This window comes from Sciurus vulgaris, assembly GCF_902686455.1.
Source record: "Sciurus vulgaris genome assembly, chromosome: 3".
Classification (NCBI taxonomy): Eukaryota; Metazoa; Chordata; class Mammalia; order Rodentia; family Sciuridae; genus Sciurus; species Sciurus vulgaris.
The window spans coordinates 27564918-27590896 of record NC_136463.1 but is presented as its reverse complement, the minus strand read 5'-3'; the positions used below and the strand labels follow the sequence as shown (position 1 = coordinate 27590896).

The window sequence follows — 25979 nt, the reverse complement described above, 5'->3', positions numbered from 1 at the left end:
AACCTGTCCTGACTCCAGGGAAACCCCCAACCTTGCCGGGGGTTACCTGGGTGAGGTTGCTGATTAAGTGGGACAGCATGCTGAGGGGCATCCTTAAGACATCGAACAAGGACACGGACACGAAGGCCTTCTCGGCGTCCAGCACGTTGTTCTTGTCCACGCACACAAACACCCCGAGGGTAATCAGGGTCACCTGTGCAGAGTAGGAGCAAGTGTCAAAGTGGAGTCTGCTGGGTCCCAGTCACCAGGGGGACCCTGAGACCCAGGCTGGCTAAGCAGGAGGCGGGAGCCCGGCCCCAGGGGGAATCCTCACCAGGAAGGGGGTGCAGACCCAGATGAAGTTGGATATGGCTTGGAGGTAGGTTCCCTTGCGTAGCAGCCGGAGCTCACTCTGCCTGATGCCTTCCACCAGCCCCAAGAAGCTGGGCTCCCAGGCATACAGCTTCAGCACCTTGATGCCACCCAGGATCTCACTCATCAGCTTGATGCGCGAGTCCTTGAACTTCATTTGCTGCACCTGTGCAGAGAGACGAGGGCAGTGGTACGTTCCCTCCCCTTCCCAGGCCTCCTTCCCATGGGGCTCACGCCTTCCTGACATCCTTATCCAGCACAGCCGCCTTGCCTTCTCCCACCTCCTGCCTGGCCTGGATTGCCCAGCCCTCCCCTTCTCCCAGCGCTACCCTCAGGCCGCCATCATGGGCTTCCCAGACTGCTCTACGACTCCCTGCCCTGCATTTCTAGAGGTTGCATTTTCCTTTTCTCCCCCATAACCATCCACACATTCATATGTGCCCCCAGTTAGGCCAGGAGCTTCCTAAGAATATGGATTGCTTATTTCTCTCTTTCAGACCAAGGGTCACCAAGTTGGGACACCAAATAAATTTATCCATTCAGTCCCTGTTTATTGAGCACCTATTATGTGCCAGATGGAGGATATCGTGATGAACAATTCAGACAAGGTCCGACCATCATCTAGCTGGGAGTCGGGTGGGGAGGCACATAGCAAGAATTACTGGAATAAATGCTCCATTATAAATCATCATGTGTAATCTGAAGGGAAATAAAAGGATGCTGTGAGTACAGGGAGTGTGGCACGAGCCTGTCATTCCAGTGGCTGGGGAGGCTGAGGCAGGAGGACTGCAAGTTCGAAGCCAGCCTCTGCAAAAGTGAGGCGCTAGGCAACTCAGTGAGATCCTGTCTCTAAATAAAATACAAAATAGCGCTGAGGATGTGGTTCAGTGGTCGAGTGCCCTGAGTTCAATCCCAGGTACAAAAAAAAAAAGCTGGGAGATAATAACAGGGTGGGGGCAGGGGAACTTAGACAGTGATCAGGGTGGGCTTCTGGAGGAAGCGACCTTTATGCTGAGAATTGAAGGGAAAGGAGGGAATGGAGATGCGAGGAGGGGTGAAGAGTGTTCCAGGAAGAGGGAAGAGTGTGTGGTGGCCCAGAGGCACACAGAGCTTGGTACTTAGGCCCGCCAGGGTGAAACCTGGCCATACTACAGGGTTGAGGGCTTGCAAGGTAGGAGGGAGCATGCTGGGTGGTCTTGTCTTGTTATTTATTCTACGTGCAGTGGAAAGCTACCCAGGACATCAGTAAATGTTTACAAGTGGATTAAATGGCTGTCTGTGCTTGGCGCAACATCTTGGGAAAAGTTCTCATTAGAACAGAAGGCCCAGGTTCGAGTCCCAGCCCTGCCTCACTCCAGCCTGCCCTCATCTCTTTAGGTGAAATAAGAAAGTTCCCAACACCTTCTCAGGGCGGCACAGGTGGCAGGACCTAGGGCTTGTGCCAATGGCTTGTGAGTCATTGGTAACAGGGGAGCGAAGGAACCCAGGCTTGTGAACACCCTCCCCTGGTTCCTGGTCAGAGGCTCCAGGCAGGAGCAGCGCAAATCCTACAGCACCCACCTGGTAGGACCGCATCTTCATGGCTACCATTCCATTAATTGGAATCAGCAAGATCAGGAGAGCCACTCCAGCCAGGGAAGAGGGACCCAGCATCTGAGGAGGAACAGGTGGGTCAATGAGACCGATGGACAGAGAGCAAAAGTCTGCAGACAGAACCCAACAGACAGAAACTTGCTAACCTGAAACACGATGGGCAGGAAGCAAAACTTGAGTCAGTCAGACAGACAGAAAGCCAGAATGAGCATGACATTGGCGGAAGCAGTCAGTCATCAGACAGTGACAACAGGTAGGCAAGAGCAGGCCTAGAACGCCGTCCATACACACGGGAAGGCTAAAACAGACAGACAGATAGACCATCGCTGCCAGAGCCACACCCACCTGCCTCTGAGACCCCCAGCCCTGGTTTCTGGGGGAAGGATCACAGCCCAGGCTGAAGAGGCACAGTTGCAGACACAAGCAGCTCCAAAGTCTCCCCAGTACTTAGGGAAGCTCTCATGTGCTTGACACAGCTGTGCCACCAGCCCAGACTGGGCCTCTCTTGTCCCTTCTGCAGCCAGGTCAGAGGAAGAGGGTAAAGGTCAGGGCTCAAGAATCACCTGCCAGAGGAAGTAGATTGTCAGGATGATCTGCAGGGGCGTTGACCAGATCATGTTGATGAAGGGGGCAACATCCATGAAGCGCTGGGCGTCCACTGACATTAGGTTGACCATTTCTCCCACAGTGGACTGGTGTTTGACTGAATTGGTGATGACCAGCGCCTGCAGATGGACAGCAAGGGATGGACTAGGCCTGTGAGCCTCTCCCAAGCTGTGCAGGCCTGGCCTCTTCCTGCACCCCAATCTGGCTTACCTTTCTGTAGATGAGACCGATGATCGCTGTTCGGAGCTGCAAGCCGTACACAAAGACGCCGTGGTGATACTGATTTACAATCAGTGTCTGTATCATGGAGGTCGTGAACATCAGCCCAGCCAGCAGGAAGCCCCACCAGGCTGGGGCGGCAGGGTTTGAAATAAACTGAATCAGGATGCTGCCAGAGGAGGGGAGAGACATGAGGGAGGGTCTGCTCCCCGGTCGCTGTCCTCTGCTTCCCCTGTGGCCCCTGCCTGTGAAACCTTGTGGGTGGGGGTTGCCAGCTCTGGACCAGGGTGTGGTCATCCCAGGAGTGTGAAGCCCATGACTGCCATCCTTGCTCCCTAAAGCCTTCATCTCCTTCCCTGTCCCAGATGGACCTGGTCAGACAGCCCTTGTGTCACACAAGGACACATAACCACTAAACCACTTCCCCACCCCTTTTACAAATATATATATTTTTGTAGTTGTAGATGGACAGCATGCTTTTATTTATTTTTTTGTGGTGCTGAGGATCAAACCCAGTGCCTCAAATGTGCTAGGTGAACACTCTGCCACTGAGCTACAGCCCTAGCCCCCACCCCTTTTTTCTATTTTATTTAGAGACAGGGTCTCGCTGAGTTTTTAGAGCCTCACTAAGTTGCTGAGGCTGACTTTGAACTTGCGATCCTCCTGTCTGAGCCTCCTGAGCCGCTGGGATTACAGGTGTGCTTCACGGTGCCCATTCCTGCCCCTCTTTTCTGTTCCCTGCCTTCCCATTTCAGTCACCCACAGAGCTTCCTGTCGTCCACAAACTGCCCTCTGAACACCTGCACTCAGTCTTTGCTCCTGCCTCAGAAAAGGCAGCTCTCCAAGCCAGATCCTGCCTCCCTGAGCTTTGGAGCCCGCCCACCTCTGCAGGAACATGCCCTCTGTCCCAAGATCTTCAGTATCTTCACCTCCCCTGTCAGCTCTGTGCCTTCACTCATTGACCTGACCACATCTCTTCTTGCCAGGACAAACCTCCCCTGGGCCCCACAGAGGCCTCCAGCCATCCTCAGAGCCAGACCTCCCCTTCTGTTGTGGGTAGAGCTGTGTCTGTAAAAAGGTAAGTTCAGGTTCTGCCCTCTGGTACCTACGAATGTGACCTCATTTGGACACGGGGTCTTAGCATTTGTCATCAAGTTAAGTTATGGTCAGATTAGGCGGATTCTCATTCAGAACCTCTGTGGGGAAAAAACCCAGCCCTGGTGACACTTTGATTTTGGACTTCTGGTCTCCAGAACTGAGGGAATGAATTTCCGTTGTTTCAAGCCTTTCGGTCTGTGGAAATATGTTAGGGCAGCAAACCACAGCTCTCTCTCTCGGGCAAGTTTCTGGAGTTTCACATCCCTGTTCCCATGGCAGGCAGTTCACACTGCTCTCAGGCCCTTCCCCTCTGACCCAGCCTCTGCTCTTGTGAAGGTCACCAATCAATGCCACGTTGCCCTCTACGGGGTCAAGTCAACTATCGGCACTGGAGGCTGCTGCTTCCCCAGGGAGCCCTCTCTGTGTGTTCTCCTTGTTCCAGCTTCCAGCTCTGGCCCCTGGAATCCGTGCAGCACTCTCTGTACCTGCCAGGATTCCTAGGGTTCCGCTGGGGCCCGCTGCCCTCTCCCGCTCATGGGCTCTCCAGGGGAGCTGAGCGCCCCATGTGGGAGCTTGGGCTCCCCTCCTGCTATGGCTCTGCTGTTGTGATCTCCAGCCAGCTGGGAATGTCCCTTTGGAGGGCCCACCGGCAACGCTGGCCCAGCGTCGCCAGGGCCCAATTCCCTCTCTTGCCCCCTTCCTGGCCTCCTCCTTCCTCTGAGCTCACCGTTCAGGGAAAGAGCCACCCCCTCTGGATACCTAGGCCGGAACCCAGGCTGCCCTCGACTCCGCTCCCTGGCACACACACCCATCTCCGGATTAGCTTCTGAATCCTGATCTCATGCCTGGCCTGGACTCCCCGGGCACCTGGCTGGTCCACTTCCACTTGGCCACCCTGCCCTACATCCCTCCCAAAGGCCCCTCCCTGGCTTCCTGGCTTTGGAGGCGAGCCTTAGCTCTCTTCCTGCTTCCCTGACACTCCCTCCCGTACCCTTTCCTCCAGGTCTAGAATTCCCGAGTCATGCCGGTTCAGCTCTTTGTGACTTCTATTTCACCCACTCCTTCCTCTAAGCGGGATTAACCTTCTGAGCTGGCAAGTGTCCCCTGCCATCCCAGGCTGACCCCCTTGCCCTTCTTGGGGCTTTTCAGATTCCTGGTGCCCCTCTTCCTGCTGTATTCTTATTGAACTGTGGTGGGCTCTCCCCTAAGATCCTCAAGACCCTAACTTATTCTCTCTGCCTCCCTAGTGTCGTGCGCCATTCTGGAACCCTGGGGGCTCAAAATGTTTTTGTGGAATGAATAAGGCACACATGGCGGGGCAAAGGTGTGAGGAGGCGCTCCACCCGACCTGGCATTTGAGAGCGCCTCCTAGTCCAAGCCTCATGTGACCAATGTGAGTAGCAGAAAGAGTATTTGAGCTGGATGGAATTCAGAGCCCTGAACCAAAGTCGGACTCTTTTTACCACCTGCTTGCCTTTGGCCAAGTCACTTCATTCCTCTGGATATCTTCTTTCTCATTTTAAAAAAGAAAACGGGAATACAGAGCAGGGGTGGTGGTACGTACCTATAATCCCAGCAATTTGGGAGGGAGGCTGAAGCAGGAGGATTACAAGTTTGAGGCTGGCCTCAGCAATTTGGTGAGCCCTTGTCTCAAATTAAAAAAAAAAATCTTTTTAAGGGCTGGAGGTGTGGCTCTGTGATAGAGGACCTCTGGGTTCACTCTCTAGTACCAACAATAAAGAAATAAAGTAATACCAGCACCTCCCAACAGGAGAGGCTGGGAGGTGCTGGTATTACTTTATTTTGTTGGAGAGGCTTAAAGAGAGTCTATAAACGAATCCACCACAGTGCCTGGTCCACAGAATGTACCCAACAAATACAAGTGGAAGGAGGGTGGGAAACAGCTGTCAAGACAGTGTCACTTGCCAAACTTCACACAGGAGATGCCGACTCCTCAGTTCCTGGCTGGAGGACTGAATTGCACTATATATTGTCCCTTCCCCTGGGTCAGCCCTTGGGGGCAGCCAGCAGCCCAGCCCTCCCCCCAAGGAAGGGCCACGGCAAGAGGGTGTGGTGAGACCTGAGTAGCTTCGGGTTGATGAAGGACAGCAGGTCCAGGACCAACTTGTAGCAGGCGCTGATGAGGAGGCTGGACCTAAAAGTGGCCAGCAGGGCCCATAGGAAGGAGGCCTCTGGGGACCTAGGTCGGTGCCCCAGCAGCACCTGGTCCTCACCGGAGACATTCTTCCCAAATGCCGCTGTAGCCTTGGGTCTGGTTGGGGGAGGAAGGAGCAGTGGTTAGGAATGGGCCCTGGGCCTCATGGGAGTGAGGAGGGACAGGGACAGACAGCAGGCGAATTCCCCAGGTGACTCTCTGCAGGTGCCAGTGGGTTTCGGCAGGGTGGCCAGACTGCTCCTTAAGGATCAGCCCAGCTCTTTCCGGTCTCTGGCCCTCTCCTTGCCTCCCCCAGGGAGGCTGCTGAGATGGAAGGGGAGAAACAGGCAGGATGGCTCGCAGTGCCGTCTCGGGTCAGCTGAAAGGGAGGGTCCGAGGTGATGTAGAGGAGCAGGGAGCGGTGCAGCAGGCGGACATGTGTGGGGCATGGGCCTCCTCACAGACTCCACACCCTCAGAGCCAAGGTACTGTGAACCCAGCCCAGGTCCCTAGTAAACGTCAGAGGTTCTGGGCTCAGTGAGCATTGAAGCCCTCTGGTTGTGGGTGAGAGGGAGGCGGGTTTAGAAGTGGGTGAGGAAGGAGGACCCTGAGCCCTAGCTCTTTTTGCAGGAAAGTTGGCCAGAGAAATGTCTGCGGGTCTTTGATGGAAGGCTGCAAAGCCCCCTCAGCTGGAGCTTCCTCTCTTCTAGGCCCTGCCTCCTTCCCCTTCTGAAGGAAGTCCCTGGAATCGCCTCTCGTCAGGCAGGGTAGAGCAGTTGTAAGAGCAGCACCTCTGGGCTGGACAGCTGGGTGGGGACCCCAGTTCTGCTACCATCTGCTGGTGGACCTTGGGTACCACATTAAGTGTCTGTGCCTCAGTGTCCTCTTCTGTACCATGGGGGTGACAGACTCTACCTTGTAGGGCTTCGAGAGATTAAATGAGCTCATCTCCATGCTAAAGATCAGGCCCAGGGCAGAGTGTTACCAGAGTGTCAGCCTCTCTCTTGCCCTTGACAGAGTTGGGGAGAGCCCCCCCCCCCCCCCCCGCCAGCCTAGGCATGTGCCTGAAACAACCTGCTGGGATGTTCCCTGGGCTGCTCTTCTCCCTGCCCAGTGTCTGATTGCTCCAGGTCTACCTGCGTCACTGCAGGAAGCCTGGGAGGAGGGTGGGGCACGGGAGCGAGGGAACACAGAGGGCACAGGGACAAGGGGCCTCACCCTGCTGCTCGCTTTTGCTGCCTCTTCCATTCCTTGAGCAGCCGCTGCACCACCATGTGGGAGCAGTCCTCCTTATTCAGGGACCAGAGGTCCTGATCCACCAGGGGACGCCGGTAGCCGAGGATGGCCATCCTGGGCAGGGAGGTGGGGGCACGTAGACAGCCTCACACAGGGTTAGGATTTAGCTGCCTGGAGCTGGGGGCAATTGTCTCCACGGCCCCAGGATCTCCAGAACAGGGGGCTTCCTCCAGTGCTTCCACCAGGGAAGGCGTCTCTTCCATTCCCACAGCGAGGCTGCAGGTTGCTGCCGCCTCCCTCTCGAGTTCCCACTCTGCCCCGCTTCTCCTCCCCAGGTGGCCCATCTGCCCCCAGCCCTGGTGATGAAATCCACATGGGCTGCGGCTGGATGAGGACAAGGTGTGGGGTGGACTGAGTCCAGCCTCAGGTGCTTCCTCAGTGCCGCGTGGCTGATGAGTTGTCACCCAGGTCACAGACACAATTATCTGCTCAAGCCGCTCTGAGGGGCAGCCAAGGAGATGACAGGATGCAAGCTTATCCCAGATGGAACAGCTCAGAACTAATTACAATCTCCTTTCAGCCCCCTGGGCCTATCATCCCTGCGGCCTGCCAGATGCAGGGCTGGCCGTTAGCCTGAGAGAGAAGCTGGGCCTGGCCTGGCCTCCCCACTCAGCACCCAGCCCAGACAGAGGCCTCCCTCACCCTCATCTGCTCCATGCCCACGGGGGTTCGAGTATGCGGAGGGGGCAGGCCGGCCCAACTGCTCAGGTCCTGGACTTCTGGTCTGCTTCCCCTCCTCCCTCTCACCTCCCCACCCTCCCCTCCCACTGACCCAGGCTGGAGAAAGGACCAACTCACCTTGTGAACCACCCGAAAAACAGGCGGGAGAGGAAGCCAGCACTGGCCTCGGGGCTGGGGTTCTAGAAGGTGAGAGAATGGGACAGAGGGAGTCAGGAGTGCCCATCAGCCTTTAAATGCTCAGCTGAGGCAGGGATGGCCCTTGTACCCTCCCCGTCCCAGGCCCAGGTTGTAGGTTGTGGGGATGATCTATCCCCCTTCTGAAGGGGTAGGAAGGGCTGGGAGCTGCTGGTCAGGGCAGGGCTGAGAAGGCTGTGGGGCTCCCACCCTCTCCCTGGTCAACTCACAGGGTCCTCATTGTCTGGGGAGAAAAATGGCGGCTTCTCCCTGAAGCAGGACACGATGAGGGCGGAAAGCAGCAGAGCAAAGGAGATGTAGAAGGTGGTGAAGCGGAAAGGGTCTGAGATCTTGCCCTGGGTGGGGGAGAGGGTGGGGGGTGTCAGAAGCCCCTGAGAGGTCCCCTGTCCTGGGGAGTCCCTTGGGGAATCAGGTTCCTCTGGGGTAGGAGAAGGCACAAGGTGGGGGGGGTGAGGGGTGCTCGGGTCCCTACTCAGGATTCTGTGAGGTACGAAAGGATGACAGGGACTGTGGTCTGGTGAGGACCTGCCCTGTGCCAGGCATCGTGCTTGTCTAACCAGGCCGATGGCAGGGCTGGGGGTTGAGCCCAGGGGTGCTCTACCACTCAGCCACACCCTCAGCCCTTTTTTTTTTTCTTTATTATTTTTTGAGAAAAGGTCTTGCTCAGTTGCTCAGGCTGGCCCCAACTTGTGATTCCCTTCAGACTCCCAGGTTGCTGGGATTACAGGTGTGCCACCACGCCCAGCTGGGGAAAGTTTATGAGGCCCCAAACGATTCAGCAACTTACCCACGATCACACTGGGGTGAGTGGGCTGTCCAGAGCCTGTGCTCCTAGCTACTCTACATGTCTGCCTCCCTCGGAGAGGAAGAAATGGGTGGCACTCGACTGACCCCAATGTTCCATTCCCGCCTCTACCACCATAGATCAAGAGAGAGGCCAGGAATTGAATTAGGGGGTGGAAGGAGAACAATGTAACATCTCTTATGTAACATCTCCATACATGTGTTCATGACACAGACGACGACCGACCCCCTCACTTAACATTGCACTTGGTGGTGGTGGCTGTGGCATGGTCCCCTGAGCTCCCAGGAGCAACCCACATTGGCTCATCTTTGACCCATTTCCTTGCGTTCCATGGTCCTCCCGTCTCCTGCCTGCTTCCAGGCAGAGATGCAGCAAGCATGGAGCAACACAGAAAGCGTTGAACGGAGGAGGTCGTGGGAGAGAGGAGGGGTAGCAGGAAGGGGCCTGCAACTCAGCAGTGACAGTGAGCCCTGAGGTCACCCCTAGCCCTGGCCAGACAGGGCTAGACCAGGCAGGACCGCCCCCACTCCACACCCCTTACCTCTGCTAGGGCTGAAAGGATCTTGGAGCGGAAGGGAATGATGGCACAGACCACGCACAGGAACCAGAAGATGATGAGGACCCCCGAGGACTGTACCCCTTGCAGCCGCTCGTACTGGATCAGCAGGGTGGCCAGCAACTGTGCAGGGAGGGTCGGGCGGCTTGACCAGAGCACACACATCTGGACCGGCCTCCATTCCTCCCCAGTCCATGTGACTGGATGTTTCTGGAGTCGCCCCTATGCTTTCCTGAGCCTTCTCAGAGTCCACGGACCCCCCCACCCCCATCACAATCCACAACCCACTGGAGACCTCCCCACCCTGCCTGCTGGGTCCTGTACTGACCATGGTGATCCCCACCACCAGGGGGCTAATGAAGAAGACAGGTGGAGGGGCCCAGCCCTGGACCAGGCCATGGAAGGAGTAGAAGAGGTCGGCCCAGGAGACGCACCACAGCAGGATGGCCAGGGCCTGTGAACAGGGCATGGCTTGAAGATCCCTTAGAGGCAGGGGCTGTCCCTGCTGGGAAGGGGTCTTTGTTTCTGAAGCCATTAGAAGCCACCAGACATGCCTGGGCCTGGCTCCAAGGGCTGGGAGGGACCCTGGCCAAAAGCTTCTTGGGGGTGGGGATGGGAAGCTCTGTTGGTTGGTAAACTTGCTAGAACTTCCCCAAGCAGGGAATGTCCCAGTTGGCTGCAGGCCTTGCGGGCTGGCAGGCTGACAGGGTGGGGTGGGGAAGGGCAGGTGAGCTGTGCAGGGGGTGGGGCTTATTAGAAGCAGACTTCCCTCAGGTCCCAGCCCCACCGGGAGAGCCCTGAGCCCCTGACCGTCTTGAGTCTGGACAGGTGTGAGAGGACGATATAGCCACGTCGGTGGTGCTTTAGGTAGAGCAGGTAGCAGGGCAGAGCAGCCCACAGGTAGATGCAGGGCACCCAGACCAGCAGAGAGTTCTGGAAACAGGGTGTGAGGTCGGGGCTGTCCGTGTACACTGACAGGTTGGCGTCCTGGGGACAGAGAGAACAATTCAGGGCTGTGGCAGTCTCCTGAGGACCTGGGTTCTCCCTCAGGGAGGCGGCTGGACCAGGGAGACACTCCGTCCATCCAGGGTGGGGGTGGACCAGAGGACAGCCGAGGATGAGCACCTGAGCATGCATCTGGGCAGGTGCTGCCCCAAAGGTGAACGCACAGGGAGAAGATGGCTGCCCTCATCTCCCTCGTGGATTAAGGCAAAATTGAAGTGCAGTAAACGGCACCCATTTAAAATGTACAATTTGGATAGGTGTGGTGGTGCACACCTGTAACTACAGTGAATTGGGAGGCTGAGGCAAGAGGAGCTCAAGTTTGAGGCCAGCCTCAGCAACTAAGTGAGGCCCTGTCTCAAAAAATAAAAAAAGGACTGGGGGTACAGCTCAGTGGAAGAGTGCCCCTGGGTTCCATCCCTGTATCAATCAATGAATGTACAATTCAATCAATTCGAAAGCTGCATGTGCCGGCAAAACACTGACACAGTGAAGATATAGAGAATATTTCCATCATCTGCAAATTCTCTTGGGCCCCTTTGCTGCTCAGCCCTCCCTGGCTGATCTGCTTTCTGTCATGCTAGATCCCCCCTCATTTATTTATTTATTTATTTTTCTGGCATGGTGCTAGGGATTGAGTACATGTTAGGCAAGCACTCTACTCCTGAGCCACATCCCAGTCCAATTTTTAATTTTATCAACCTAACATTTTCAAAGTTTCAGAGCCCCCTTTCTCTTCAGGCATCCCCGGGTAAGGGCTTTTCTGAGCCTTAGTTGCCTTTACCAGGGGGATGCTTTGCTGACCCCCAACTACATTGCTGGGTGGGCGTGAGATTCATAGGAAGAAAGGGAGGTGGGGAGATCTTTGCAAATTACAAATCTAGGGTGAACAACCATCCCCGGCTGGGCTGCACTCTCCTGAATAGCCACATCCTGGGAAACTGCTCCTCTTGGACAAAGCAGTATGATAAGTCCCCTCCTGGTCACCCTCTTGTACATCTCTTGGATTATAACTCACCTAGACCCTCTCTCAAGATAAAAAATAAAAAGCACTGGGGATATAGCTCAGTGCTAAGGTGCCCCTGGGTTCAACCCCCAGTATCAAAACCCAAACCAAAACAACACAAAATTAACTACACCTAAGAATATTTTTGGGAAATGTCGGGGAAATCAATTCATTAATAGACACCTGCTTCATTGAGAATGTTTCTTCCAAGACTGCTGATGTACTAATCTTCCCACCTCCACCTTCTTACAAAGCATTAGATGTTCTTTAGAGAAAACTCAGAAAATATAAACACCCACAGTCCCATCCACCTAGAGACAACCGTTGCCTGAGGATATAATCACCTATCTTCTATGCTGATTTAAATAACTATCATTTTAATTTTTACCCAAGTTCCACCTGCACATAAACCTGTTTTTCCTTTTTTCTGTTTCTCTGATAATTTGGTTTCTGTCGTTCAAATTGGAGGTTCCCCAATTTGCAGAAGTTCTTCATGCTTGACGGTCTCAACACTTCTGAGTCACTAAAGAGCAGACGGCACCCCGTGAGCTGTGCAGGGCTTAGCTTGCATAGTGATCAAGAAGGAACCTGGGGGCTGGGGTCGTGGCTCAGTGGTAGAGTGCTTGCCTAGCATGTGTGAGGCACTGGGTTTGATCCTCAGCACCTCATATAAATAAATGAATAAAATAAAGATCTATCGACATCTTAAAAAAAAAAAAAAAAGGAACCTGGTCATTTTGAGAAGAGCCCCTCCCCAACTGGCAGCATCTGAAGGTCTTTTCTCTGGGACCAATTTGGGTATGAGGCTGGGGGCTCCAACCTGCAGTATGTAGACCTGCACTGAACTGGAGGTGGCTGGGGCTTATCTGGTCTGGAGCGGGGGCAAGGTAGCAGCCTGGGTTTCCAGACCTGTCCTTACACATTCTCCTGCATTCCAGCCCCTGCTTTCTGCCCCACATCCCACTCTGCAGCCCCGTAAATCCTGAGCTTTTCCAGACCAGCATGGATATTGGTTCCCACTGTCTCCCTGTCCCAAAGCGTTGATGTCTTGTCTGCTGTTATGGCTTCCTGTCTTTGTCCTTATGAGATTGAATCTTTTATTGCTTACTCTCATTCAAGTGGAAAATCAGGAAGGCCTGGGGATAAAGTCCCATGTTCAATTCACCCTCTAAAACCCGAAGTCCCTTCAACTGCACATTAAATAGGTTCCCGTTGTCCTTCATGCAGGACCCACCCCACAACAGGGTGAGCTTTCCCCCACCCCTTGGAAGCTGCTCATTCCTGGCCTTCCTCCTTCCCAGGCAAGCTCTTCTTGCTCTGTCTCTTCTTCCTCCTAATGGGCCCTGTGCATTCCAGACCCCATCCCCAGTTCTTACCTCACCCCAGCTTCATCACCACTCACAGATTGTACTAAGGAGCCCCAAATCCATAACGACAGCCCTGATGCCCTCCTGAGTCTCGGCCCCCACTTCCTGCTGCCTCTCAGATGGCCTCCCATCTGTCCTCAGCCCCTCTCACTCCATGCTCATTCGCTCCCCGCCAGGACCAGCACCCCCCTGGCCTTGCCTGTCTCTGCCAAGAGTGCCATCGTTCTCCCAGCCACCCAGACGCCCATGGAACACTAGGTCCTGTGAATTCTTGGTGAAAGAATAGCAGCTGGACAGGTCCTGGCTTCTCCCCCCTTCTTGTGAGAGGTATGACCTTGGGTGCCGTAGGGCACGCCTGTAATCCAGCATCGCGGGAGGCTGAGGCAGGAGGATGCCGAGTTGGAGGCGCACCTGGGCAACTGAGCAAGACGCCCTGTCTCAAAATAAAAAACATAAAAAACATAAAAAGGGCTGGGGTGTAGCTCAGTGGTATAGGACCCTTGGGATCAATCCCTGATTTATTTAAAAAAAAAAAAAAAAAGACAGTGAGCAAACCTCCCCTCTCTGGGTCTGGCTTCTTTAGGATAACGTGGGGAAGATAATGCGTCCCGCCTGGCGCTCACCATCCCACCAGCCCTGGTGCTCATCTCCGCATGAACGACGACTATGGGGTCTCTTCCCTTCCCATGCCCTGAGGACCCAATCCTGGTCTTCTCGTTCATCCCTGGTCACTTGTCTCAGTCTCTTCACCGGTTCCCCTCTTGGTGTGAGTGTCCTGGGGTTTAGTCCTTTTCTCGTCTCCTCCTTCTCATCTGCACGTGCCCCCTTGATGCTCCCTCCAATCTGTCCCCTCAAGTTCAGCACCTCTCATACCAAGCTCGTCCCAAATGACTGTACCATTGATATGCCAGTGACTTCCAGGTTTCTCTCTCCAGCCTACTGCTCCTCACGTACAAAGGTCAACTGGACGCCTCCACTCAATGCACCCTGTGATAGCCTACGAGGACCTGCACGGTGTCCTTTCCCCCGGCCAGCGGCCTCTGTCACTGCTTCACTCTCGCTATCCACCTCTTCATTCCTGAGCACACACTAGGCAGATGCCTGCCTCAGGGCCTTTGTCCAGGAGGCTCTCTTCCTGGAACACTCCTCCCACACATGCCTAATTCTTTCTTCTTTAACAAGCCCTCTCTGACCACCCTGTTGATTGCTGCCACTGGCCTCCCACCCTACTTTTCCCAACTTCTCGCCTTCTCTGTTCTTTTTTTCTCTACAGCACCTACCACCTAACATGCTATGTGACTCACTCACTTACTATGTTTTCTTTCATCTTCTCCTGCTACCTGTAATACCCTCGAAGGAAAGAACCCTTATTTCATTTATTCATGTATCCTAATTACCTAGAAGGGTATCCTCATTGCCTAGCACATAGTAGGTGCTCAGAAAAAGTTGCTTAGATAACTCAAATTAAATATTTATTGAAGAAATGAATGGACTAACAAAAGGATAATACTGTACCCTTCCTCTAAACCTTCCATGGCTTCCTACTGTCTAGAAGACCAAGTCCACACATCTTATTACAGTGTTGACAGCCTGAAATGGTCTATGGGGGCTTTTTCCCCCTCCTTGTAGTACTGGGGATTGAACCCAGGGGCACTTTACCAAGGAGCTCTTTTTATTTTGAGACAGTGTCTTGCCAAGTGGCCTGGACTGGCCAGGAGCTTGCAGTCCTCGTGCTTCAACCTCTCAACTCAGTAAGGTAACAGGCCTGGACCACTGTGCCTGGCCAACCCCACCCTCTTGTATTTTTCAATTTCGAGATAGGAAAGGTGGCCTCAATCCTCAACCTGCCACAGCCTGCTGGATAGCTGGACTGCGCTAGGCTGTCAACTATTGAATTCTGTGGGCCTGAGCTCTCAATCTTCAGAAAATATCTCGGGGAAGGGAACTGGCCTGCATATGCTGCCTCCCTTTCTGCAGACTGCCTGCCTTCCTTAATCCCAGCTGGGTAGCCCTCTGCAACCCAACACCCTGGCCACTGCTGCAGAATGAAGCAAACCTGTAGCGGCTCAGGCTGCTCCTGGAGCCAAGTCCCAGTTCCCACCCAGGAGGCCCCTTAGGCTTCTCCTCCCTCCTTCCTTCCCACTAACCCTTTCCCTACAGCCAATGCCCTTTAACTCAGGGAGGAAGTATGGGCCCGCTCAGCCCCTGCCTCCTCCATCCTGAACACCCTTCATTCTCCAGCACCTCCAGTAGAGCCAGCAGCTATGGAGAGAGCTATTCCCTGGAGAGGCATTCTTCCCAAGGACGATGCTTTGGGAGGGGCTGCTTTGACTCAGGCAGTGGGCTAGGTGCTGTGAACTTAGCAGCCCACGGATAGCCCCGTATGTACGTAACCAGGAGCACACTGCCATGGGGCATTCCATTTAAGTCAGAGCCGGGAAGCCAAGATTGTACCATGTGCATCTTATATTCCAGAGGCCTATTAAATATTAGTATTTGCTCAAACTCTGAGAACCAAGCACACACACACTCTTGCTGAGCCTTCACCAAGACATTGGTCAGAGAGCTGGGTCCACCACTAGACCTGGTTAAGAACTCTGGGAGGGAAAGGAAGCAGACAGAGCTAATCTGGCCCCAACCAATTTTTCTGCCCCCCATTTTAAGAACATTTCCCCCCCTTTGGTACCAGGGATTGAACCCAGAGGTGCTTAACCACTGAGCCACATCCCTAGCCCTTTTTATTTTTTATTTTGAGACAAAGTCTTCCTAGTTGCTTAGAGCTTCGCTAAGTTGCTGAGGCTGGCTTTGAACTTGTGATCCTCGAGCCTCTGCCTCCCAAGCCACTGGGATGACAGGCATGCACCACTGTGCCCGACTCTAAAAACATTTCTAAAATTCATGTATAATATATTTACAGAAAAGTTCACATATCTGAAGTGTACATGTTCATATATTTTTCCATCCCCTGGGGTTTTGACTGTGTAACCAGCATCCCCAGCAAGAGACAGGACACTGCTGGCAGAAGCAGCTCTTGTCCCTCTCTAGTCCCTGCCTACCCCAGTGGGAACCCCCGTCCTGACCTGGATCAGTGTTGCCCCGTTTGGACACGGTACTTGTCTATCCTGTCTGGCTTTCCTTCCCTGACATTGTGGGGGTCATTCCAGAGGGTGCGGTGAGGGCAGAGCATCCATCTTCGTTCCTGTTCGGGCTCCACTGTGTGCACAGCCTGGCTGCTGGATCCATTCTGTCATTGGGGGGTGACCCCACCCAGACAGACTGGGCCTCAGCTCCCACAGGAAGCCTCTCTGGGGCACCCCAGCTCTGACTTTTCCTTGCTGTGTCCTAGATGGCCTTTACGACCACACTGACATGCGCATCATCCGATTGTTGCCTCAGAACAATTTCCAGAGGTGTTTGACAGAGGGACCTTGTTTACGAGAAAGAAAGTGGCAGCAGGTTCAAGGACACCTGACAGCATGGGGCTGGGCTCTGTGTTGCAAGGTCGCTGGGACCCGTGTATGTGAACACATGCTCTCTTCCACAGCAGGGGGTGTCCTCCACCTGCTCTGCGCCTGTGCTGCCCCGCACCCCCAACTCCCAGCACAGGGCCCCACAGGCTGGAGCAGTCCAGGAACTGCAATGACTGGCAGGGAGGGTGTGTGCAGGGGCTGGAGTCCAAGTGTGAGGGCAGGACGGGAATTGCTTCCCGGCCAGGCAGATGGGTGGCTGACTTTTTAAGGCTGGTGGGACCTGGCCATAAGAGAGCTGATGTGGAGGACCCAGTGTGGCTCTGCTCCCGCACTCCAGTCACATAACTGGGATCAGCTCCTTCCACCTGTGGCCCCGTGCATGTGATGGGAGCAAGGACAGCCCCCCAGCCACCTCCCCACAGAGCAGAGGATGAACTGCCTGGCACCTGGATCTCATGAGGCAACACCTGGGGGAGCCTGTGGTGAACATCAAGCTGTTGGATCTTGCTTCATTTCACTGAGGATGACATTGTGGCCACAACCAAGTGACTTTGGGAAGTATGAGGACAGGATATTCTCTTTGATCTCTAGGTGATCAGCCTGCTCTCCTTTATTTATTTATTTGGCACCAGGGCTTGAAGCCAGGGGCACTTTAGTCCTGAGCCACAGCTGCAGCCCTATTCTGTATTTTATTTAGAGACAGGGTCTCACTGAGTTGCTTAGCTCCTCACTGTTGCTGACGCTGGCTTTGAACTCGTGAGCTTCCTGCCTCAGCCTCTTGAGCCCCTGGGATTACAAGCATGTGCCACCATGCCCAGTCATTCCCAGTTCTTTTTATTTTTAATTCTGAGACAGGGTCTCACTAAGTTGCTTAGGGCCTTGCTAAATTGCTAAGTCTGACCTCAAACTTGCAATCCTCCTGTTTCAGCCTCCTGAGTCACTAGGATTACAGGTGTGTGCCACCGTGCCTGGCTCACTCCTTTCCTTTAGATAAGTATGACCCAACCGGGTGGGGGAGGGCATCCCTAGGACGCAGCAGGTACTTGTCCACGCCTGTGTCTCTCCATTGTCCCCTCCAGAGCCCTTGTTAGGACATGTATGGGACATGTCATACACAACAGGTCTAGAATTGGACCAGCCCCTCCTCTGCAGCCTGCCTAGTTCTGTGAATGGCAACTCTCCCTCCTTTCTTCTCTCCCCCAGGCCAGACTCTGGATCACCCCTGTTGTCTCTTTCTCTCATCCCCCACATCCAGTCCCTCAGCAGTCCTGTCCACTCTACCATCAAGTTATCTGGTCGAAATCCACCACAGTGCTATAGTCCACTGTCTTATCTATACAAGGCCTTACCCGGTTCACCCTGGTTCCACCTGATGCTCCCCGCCTCCACTCTTGCTCTGGGATTATTTCCACAGTCCTGCCCCTGTTTTTCCTGCTTCTGCCCTGCCACTTGCCCTTCAGTCTTCCGTAGCACAACAGCTAAAGAAGCCTGGACAGGCCTGAGACAGGCCACACAACTGTCATTCTTTGGGTTCAAACCCACCAAGGGCTCTCCACCCCTCAGAGTAAAAACTGAGGTGAAGGCCTGGTATGGACCCAGAGACCCTGCTATCAGCACCCCGCCTGTCTGACCTCATCCCCTCACGCCCCTCTCTCGGTCGCTCCCGTGCCCTGGCCTCTGTGCTCATCTTCAGACACTGCATGCCTGCTTCCTCCTCAGATGGAGCCTTTTCGTGGAGTTCAGCCTGCCTGTTCCTAATGTCGACTGTAACTCACTCCCCACCCGACTCCTCTCTGCCCGCATCCCTCTTAACCCATTCTATTTCTCTCACAGCTCTTGCACCTTCTCTCATGGGATATAACTGAGTTATTTATTTCATGTATTGTTTTTCTCCTCCCACTAGAATATGCATTCTCTTCTTGGAAGACAGTTGTTTTTATTTTATTTTTTTGGCACTGAGGATTGAACTCAAGGGTGCTCAACCACTGAGCCACATCCCCAGCCCCCTGTTTTGTATTTCACTTAGAGACAGGGTCTCACTGAGTTGCTTAGTGCCTTGCTTTTGCTGAGGCTGACTTTGAACTCATCATCCTCCTGCCTCCATCTCCCGAGCCGCTGGGAGGACAGTTTTATAAAGGATAAGTTCTGTTGACCATGATGCTCTAGGTCGGGAGAAGCCCTTGGCACAGAGAAGGCACGCAGTACGTATTTGTTGAACCAAAGAACAAACGAACAAAGGAATGAATGAGGGTGCCCCAAATCCCAGCATGGGGCAGCTTCTTGCCCAGGAGCAGAGCACGCTCTCTCCCTGGCATCGAGGCCACGGGCCAGGCAATCCATGGGGCCTTTAGTCCAAAGAAAGTTACATAGATAAATGAAAGCAAGCACAGGGTCACTGAAGGTCGTTTCCTGGACCCCATAACATTCCCCCACCGAAACCCTTCAAGGCAGGCTGGAGGGGGGCTCCTCAAGCCTCCCCTGACATTGCCAATCTGAAGGGCACCAGCTGGGAGGCAGGCACTGGGCCACAGCCCCCGCTCCATCTCACCCACACAGTTTCCACAGCAACAGCAGCTTCCTTAATGCTGCGATTAAACAGCTGGATGGGGCTGATAAGGAGGAAGGTCCAGCACCTAGAATGGACCACATGTTGGAGGCCTCTTCACCCGCACTGAGTCAAGATCCCTGCAGACTCACACTCGCTGCAGGTGGGGTGAGGACCCTGGAGCCCTCTGCAGCTCTGCCAGGGACTTCCAGCCCTGGGGCCCCAGCCTGCTGACTGACAGGTTCTGTCATGAGAAGTCAATATGTCCTTAATCCTGTGTGGTGGAGGAGGGAGGGGCACAGATGCTGAGCAGCTCTTGAGGTTACAGATTGTCCCTGGGAATTGATTGACAAGATCATTTATCTCAGCAGTAATGGAGGTACAGAAAGGGAAGGGGTAGCCCTGATCCCCCTCCACCCTCACTGAGCTACCCTGGCTGAAACAGGAAGCTTTGGAAGGAAGGACCCGGGAGGCCCCATACTGACTGCACTGGACCAGTGTGTGGCTCACAGGCCTAACTGGCAATCCACCTAGAAGGGGCCTGCTGGTCCACAGTGGCCTTGGTTAAGTGAACTCCAGTGTGTGCCAGAAGTATCATGTGATGTTCATGACACCTGAGACCCAGAGTTGATACAGTGGAACTTCGGAGTCCTAGCCCCTGACTGGGTTTGTATGGGGCTTCCTCTACCCCCTGAAGGGCTCTAGTAGAACATTTCACCTGCATCCGGGTCACCTGAAACACTGCAAGTCTTCTTTTAGTCATGCAGTGTGTTCTGGGAATTGGGGAAAGATGCCAACACTGGGGTAATACACTAGCTGGGGTTCTGGGAGTTCCTGGACTAGAAACCTGAGGATCCAATTAGAAGGAGAAATCCAATCCAGGGTTAGGCCCCATCTCCAGCACACCCTGCCCCACCATCCCCACCCCCTGGGCTGAACCTCAGGAATAAGAACAGCTGTAGATGGGGGGGTGGGGGGGAGTGTCCAGCCACCCTAACCAGGATAGACCCAGCTCTCATCCCTTCTACGGAGGTCCCGCCCCTGGGACAGTCCCATGGTGTGGGGGTTGGGGAACCAGAGCCCAAGTACTTCTCTGGAGTAGGTCAGCAGTAGTTCCCACTAGGACTGCCCTTCCTGGAGGCCAGATGGTTCTCTGAGACCACGTCCCTGTTTGGGGTTAGCAGACAGTCTCGGCAAAGCTCCCTCCGCAAAGCCACTCACCTGACTCACTTCCTTTCCTGTCTCTAGCCTTCAACCCAGGTTCAGGGGACATGAGAAGCCAAGCTAGCACCAAAGAGACTACATTTTCCTACTCAAAGGTCACCAGCACCAGATTTAATGTCTCCAGGATGGAGGGAAGAGATTCCAAGGGTCCCTGACCTGGAAGGTGAGACTGGGCTCCTGGGAGGAGCAGGTGAGCTTCGGAACCCTGTAGGCTAAGGAGTGTCCACCTCCCATCTGCTACCTCGGGGCCCTGCCATTTCCAGCTTCCTCACAGCTTTGCATGTCACTGTCTTCATCTGAGAGCTAAACGCATGAAAAATGGACCTTGTCCATTACTCGCAGCTGCCACCTACTCATTCTGGGAGACTCTGATACCCCAGAACCCCTAAATTTGGAAGGCCTTAGTCATGGCCTTGGCCCCCCAGCCTGAGGCTCATCCTCCCAGAATCATCACTGTTCAACTCCACACCTGAAGGCAGCCCCAGAGCCTGCCTAAGCCCTGCTAGAGCCCAGAGAGGGTGAGCAACCTGTCTAAAGGCACACAGCTAATGGACAACAGAATTGGTCCTTGCTAGAGCATAGCAGGAGACACAGGGAGATGGGCCTTCAAGGGTCCAGGGATTTGCCCCTCTCTAGGGCAGATATGCAGCAAAAGCAACAGTCAAGTGACCTTCCCTTACTTCTATGCAGAGGACCCATGGGCCTGGACAAAAGCTGCCACTAAGAAAACCAATGTTGGGAGTAGCGAGAACTGGGAAAAGAAGAGTCTGGAAATTTCAGAGGAGGAACAAACAAATCCCCTTTGGCTAGACCTTCCTTCTTCCCAGTTGGTCCCAGAATCTCAGGACAAGATCCTTGCCTGGTTTAAATCCCCTTTTCAGCATTCTTGCCAAGTGGTCACTAACTATATGCTTACATGCCCTAAGTGACAGGGAATTCACCCCTTATTAGGCAGTCAGTGCCATTTTTTGGACAGTTGTTATGGTCAAGATCTTTGGATTTCCTGGGGTCATCGGATTAGTTCTGCATATGGGCCAGCACCTCCTGAGAGCAAATAGTCCTGGGTCCCTTCTTCATGTACTCACCTCACCCTTGGGTGCTGCCCAAATTCTATTGCTCTGTACAGAGGGTAAACCTCCATGAAAGGTACAGAAGGTCAGAGTAAAAGTAAACAATGACCTCCTTTATTCTAGAGTTTTCTCAGCCCTCATGAGTCGTGGGTTAGTTTGATCCCATAAGCCATCCTTTTTTATTAAACATTTTTTTGGTGCTGGAGGTTGAAGCCAGGGCCTCACACCTGCGAGGCAAGCACTCTACCACTGAGCAGCATCCCCAGCTCTGTCTAGCATGCATTTTGAGATAGGGTCTCACTAAGTTGCCTAGGCTGGCCTCAAACTTGGGATCCCCCTTGACTTAGCCCCCGGGTAGCTGGGACTACCATGCCCGGCATACAATTCATTCTTTTGGAGTTGATTTCCACACACACTCCCAGGGCACACTCAGAGAAGTTGGTAACCTGCTGTGAGAGGCAGGAAGACAGGGGGAGGGGAGAGAAACTGATACTGAAAAGAAAGGGAGAAATCACTCATGCAGCACGTGACGTGTGTGAGTGGCCAGGTGTGTGCGTGCCTATGTCCAGGGTGTCATGGATGTCCCCCAGTCTCCTACCCTCAGGGCGAGCAGGGGCTGAAGCTGATGGATTTAACCAGAATCAGTCTCTTGATCCCCAGGAACATCTGAAATGGGAACCCCTGGCCCAACAGCCTAAGAGTCATTTTCTTGTAGGTTATCCCAAGTCTAACATTCCCTGTGACCTCGTTTCACTTTGTCCTCCCTCTCTTCCAAGGAATCCCAGGACCTGCCGGCCATAGAGAGTTTCTTGATTCTCAGAATCATTTCTCATCCCCTATCTCATTTGATCCCCCAAAAAATCTTGCGAGGTGAATTACTTCCCCATTTCACAGGGGGAGAAAGCAAGACTGAGGATAAGCTAGTGAAAGGTTTGGCAGAGGAGGCCCAAACACTCCAGCCCTCCTGCCTTCCCCTCCTGCCCTTCAGACACTTCCTGGCTGTTCTGAACCACTTCCTGCAAGGCGGGTCCCCACAGCCCTTGAGCTTCATGATATGCTATGTAAGTGAGATGCACAATAGCGTGCCACAAACGAGTAGCTCAGAACTCTAGACTTTCTGGGTAACAGCTGTAGCTGAGGCTCCAGCCTCCATTCTGAAAACCTCTGAGAATTAGCTGGAAGAGCCTTTCAGCCACACTAAGTGTGGCAAGGAACAGCTTCCAGGGGCCATTGGGTCACATGAAAGAAGGAGGATGCTTCAAGATTGGGATGTGCTGGGGAGTAGTTCCTTGTCCTTTAAGGTAATCAAGCAGAGACCCTGTGAGGAGGTCATAATATTGAGACACTTAACTCCTGCTGGGTCTGAGATCCTCAGAGGAAATACCTGTAGCAATAAGGAGAAGTTCAGGGCCCAAGGGGGTCCAGGGCTCAAAGGTGAACAGTCAGGCAATGGCAAGGTCGGCAGGCACCATGTCCCAGTTCCTAGACTGTAACTGATTGTGGTATAATCTTTCTTCCTCCACAGTGACAGACTGGGTTAACCGCTTCAGGTCCCCAAGCTCCGACACTCTCGGATTTCACAATAGATTATGTGCAAGGGTGGAGACAAAGAGCATCTAAACTTGATGCAGGAAGGGAGTCCTGAGTTCCCCAGCTCCAGGCTCCATGAGGATCGCCTCTGTACAATTCTAAGTGCTCAGGGTCTCACTGTTACCCAGGAACAAGAGGACCATGCACCTAAGGCTTGGGTACAACTTCTGCCTGGTCACTCTGGCACCATGACAGGGCTATGCTCATACCAGCCAGGGCCAAGTTAGCAGTGAACAGAAGTACATTAAAAAACCAAAGGTACAACCTCTAGACTCTGGTGATAGGTGGCCAGTTTGGCTGGGTGATAGATGGGGCTAAGCAAGAAGGGTAGTGGCAGAGATGTTTCATCATTTTGATTAGCCCTTCAGTGACCCGAGAGAAAGAGAAACCTTCAAAGACATTACAGGTACTTCATTGCTCCAAGCTTAGAAAAATAGCCAGAATGTGGTGGCACATGCCTGTAATCCCAACTACTCAGGAGACAGAAGCAGGAGGATGGCAGGTTCAAGGCTGCCTGGGTCACTTATCAACACCTGTCTCAAAATAAAAAATAAAAAAGGTCTGACCATGTAGATCAGTGGTAATGTGCCCCTGGATTCAATCCCCAGTAACAACAACAACAAAAAATCTGTGTAATGCCTTCAAATCCATCCAAAATCTTAAATACCAGCCTAAGATACCTTAAATAATAAACCAAAATGTGGTTCATGATGCACTTGCACACGCGCGCATACATGCACACACGCACTCACACATGCACAGGTATATAGCACACACCTATGAATAACACCCCACCATCACCCCTAGCACACAAACATAGGCACACATGGGGCACACACGTGTACACACGAGGCACATAATGTACATATACTCAAAATGGGAAAAAGATTAGGATTCTGAGTTTGGATTTGAGACCAACCTCTGTTAAGCAGCCCCTGCACGACCACAGATAAACCACTTTATTCTGAGCTCCATCTGTGAAATGGAGACCACACCACCCCTCGCCTCAGCTTGTAGGAGGGCTCTTGGGCAGTTACACCTACTATACCCAAACTCTGCTAGGTGGTAGGGGTCAACACACTAGGTGTCTTGGAAAGGAAATTTGTGAGAGTCACAAAAGGCCTCCTTTGTTATCCCAACTCTGCCTCCATGGAACTAGGTGACTTTGGTCAAGTCTCTTCCTCTCTGGGCCCCTTGCCCCCACTTGTGAAAGGACAGTATTGGACCTGAGGAATCCTGATGTCCTGTGTTGGTAAGAGCCTGTCTCCAGAGTGGGGTTTGCTTTTCTCTCTCTCGAGTCCCTGATGGGAAGGATGACCTGCTCATGGACCTGAAGGCAGGTGGCTCTTGCCCAGAGATACTGTGGCAGGAACTCTTGCCGAAAAGGATGGGGCCCTGCAGAGCTAGCCTTCCAAAATAACTGGTTGAGCAAGAGCTCTGGACGCCCTGGGGTCCAGGGCAGAGGTGCAGGGTGGCCAATTAAACACTAGTTAAATGATCAGGGGCTGGATCCACCAGGAAGGCGCTAAAAGCACCTTCTGCAGAATGGGTCAACCAACCAAGGGGCTGGGGCCAGCAGGCATGTTGGGGCACTTCCTGGGGTGCCAGGCATTGTGCCTGTCCTTCATGCAGCTGGGAAGGGCAGGACAGGGCAGGACTCAAATGTTTCCATGCTGGTGGGACCTGTCTGTGGGCAGCGTGGCCAGACGTGGTGGAGTTCCCCAGTTTCAGGTTCCACGAGGACAACCTCTGTACAGTTCTGAGCATTTGGGGTTTTGCTGGCACGCAGGAACAAGGGGGCCCATCGGAGCTCCATTCTCGGCGCCTCGTCGCCCCCTCCCGGACGCCCCAGCCATGTAAGGGCTAATCCATACTGCCAGTCCCTGGACATCTGCCGCCCCCGCCCCTCCGCATTAAGACAGGAGAAGGGGACCTGGAGGCCCCCGCCACAGCAGCCTCTGAGCCCCACGCCTTACCCAGAACTTGGAGCCAAGCTCCCCAGAGCCGCACAGGCTGTCCATGGGGCCGAGGCACAGCGGCGAGGAGGGCAAGCGCGGTCCAGTGCAGCCGCGTTCAGAGGCACAGAGCCGGCGCTGGGAGCCGCCTCCGCTCCGCACTCTGCCGGGCCCGCCCCGCAGAGCCCTACCCTGGGCGGTCCAGATCCTGCTTTTCAGTCCCAGACGATTGCGAAAGCGCCACCATGAAACCGCGACGCACAGAGGGACTTTGCGGGAGGGAATGGAGGGTCGTGGACACAGTGACAGCCCCTTCCAGTGGCTGTACCAGAGATGCCCCTCTAGATCCTGAGGCTGATAGGCGCACAGCAGAGTTTGTTTCCAACCAGTGTGGGGGGACAAGAGCACACACGTGCCTCCACACTGAACACTGTGGGAGCTGAGGAACCAGGGAGACATGGAGAGGGATTCAGCACCTTCCCTCTTCAAAAGAAACCCTTCATGAAGTCGTGTTCTTCTCTGGATGTCAGTTTCCTCATCTGTAAAATGGGAAGAGCTTGTGGGTTCCGACAATAGAAGGCTACCTACCCACTTCCCTACAAGTTGCCAAAGACAACTGGTAGACACCAATACATTGTTCGGTGGTGTGTGCTTGTGTATGTGCAGTGCAGGGGGTGGGGGCGGGGAGTGGAGTTCCCAGCGGGGTCCAGATTGTGGCCTCTCGTGATTCTCTGAGGCTCTGTGGCTCTCTGGTCTGGCCCAGAGTTTCTCTGTGCCTCCACTTTTGCATCTGTAAAATGCTGATGATCATAGCAGAATCTTCTTCATTGGGTTCTCTGAGAATTCAATGGGAGAAGTACGTAAAGCACTTTGTGTGGCACACTTAGACACCAGCATGTGTTCATTTCTTCTTTCAACCTGGCCTGGGCTGTGGGCTGGACATAACCCACTCGGCTATGCCAGGATCCCTCCATCTCTCACTTCTCTAGTCACACTTTGTTCCCTAATAGGGTCCCAGAAACCACTCATTACCCCTTCTTGGGGTTGAGAACGAATTCTCCCGGGCAGCTCTGTCCCTGGCTCATCTTCTCCCGGCCCTGTCTGCCAGCTCTGCCCAGTTTCACCCTTGTGATCCCTTTCCTGGCACTTGTTCTCAGAACAAGGTTTCTCCTTCCTTGACTGCCCAGCAGTAGGT

At 53.8% G+C, this 25979-nt stretch overlaps 1 protein-coding gene across 1 annotated transcript in view; it reads right to left on the bottom strand.

The window, feature by feature from the left end:
- The window catches only part of ABCC3 (ATP binding cassette subfamily C member 3), a 46427-nt gene extending 21474 nt beyond the window's left edge, over positions 1-24953 (bottom strand). The window contains exons 1-13 of the mRNA XM_079133514.1: positions 24806-24953; positions 10366-10542; positions 9884-10009; positions 9541-9678; positions 8404-8529; positions 8117-8178; positions 7241-7372; positions 5948-6139; positions 2761-2938; positions 2508-2669; positions 1912-2004; positions 314-517; positions 47-193 (exon numbers count right to left, since the gene is read on the bottom strand). Coding sequence (XP_078989640.1) covers positions 47-193; positions 314-517; positions 1912-2004; positions 2508-2669; positions 2761-2938; positions 5948-6139; positions 7241-7372; positions 8117-8178; positions 8404-8529; positions 9541-9678; positions 9884-10009; positions 10366-10542; positions 24806-24850 — 1782 coding nt within the window. The 5' untranslated portion in view covers positions 24851-24953. The remainder of the gene's footprint in view (positions 1-46; positions 194-313; positions 518-1911; positions 2005-2507; positions 2670-2760; positions 2939-5947; positions 6140-7240; positions 7373-8116; positions 8179-8403; positions 8530-9540; positions 9679-9883; positions 10010-10365; positions 10543-24805) is intronic.
- Positions 24954-25979: the final 1026 nt, after the last annotated feature.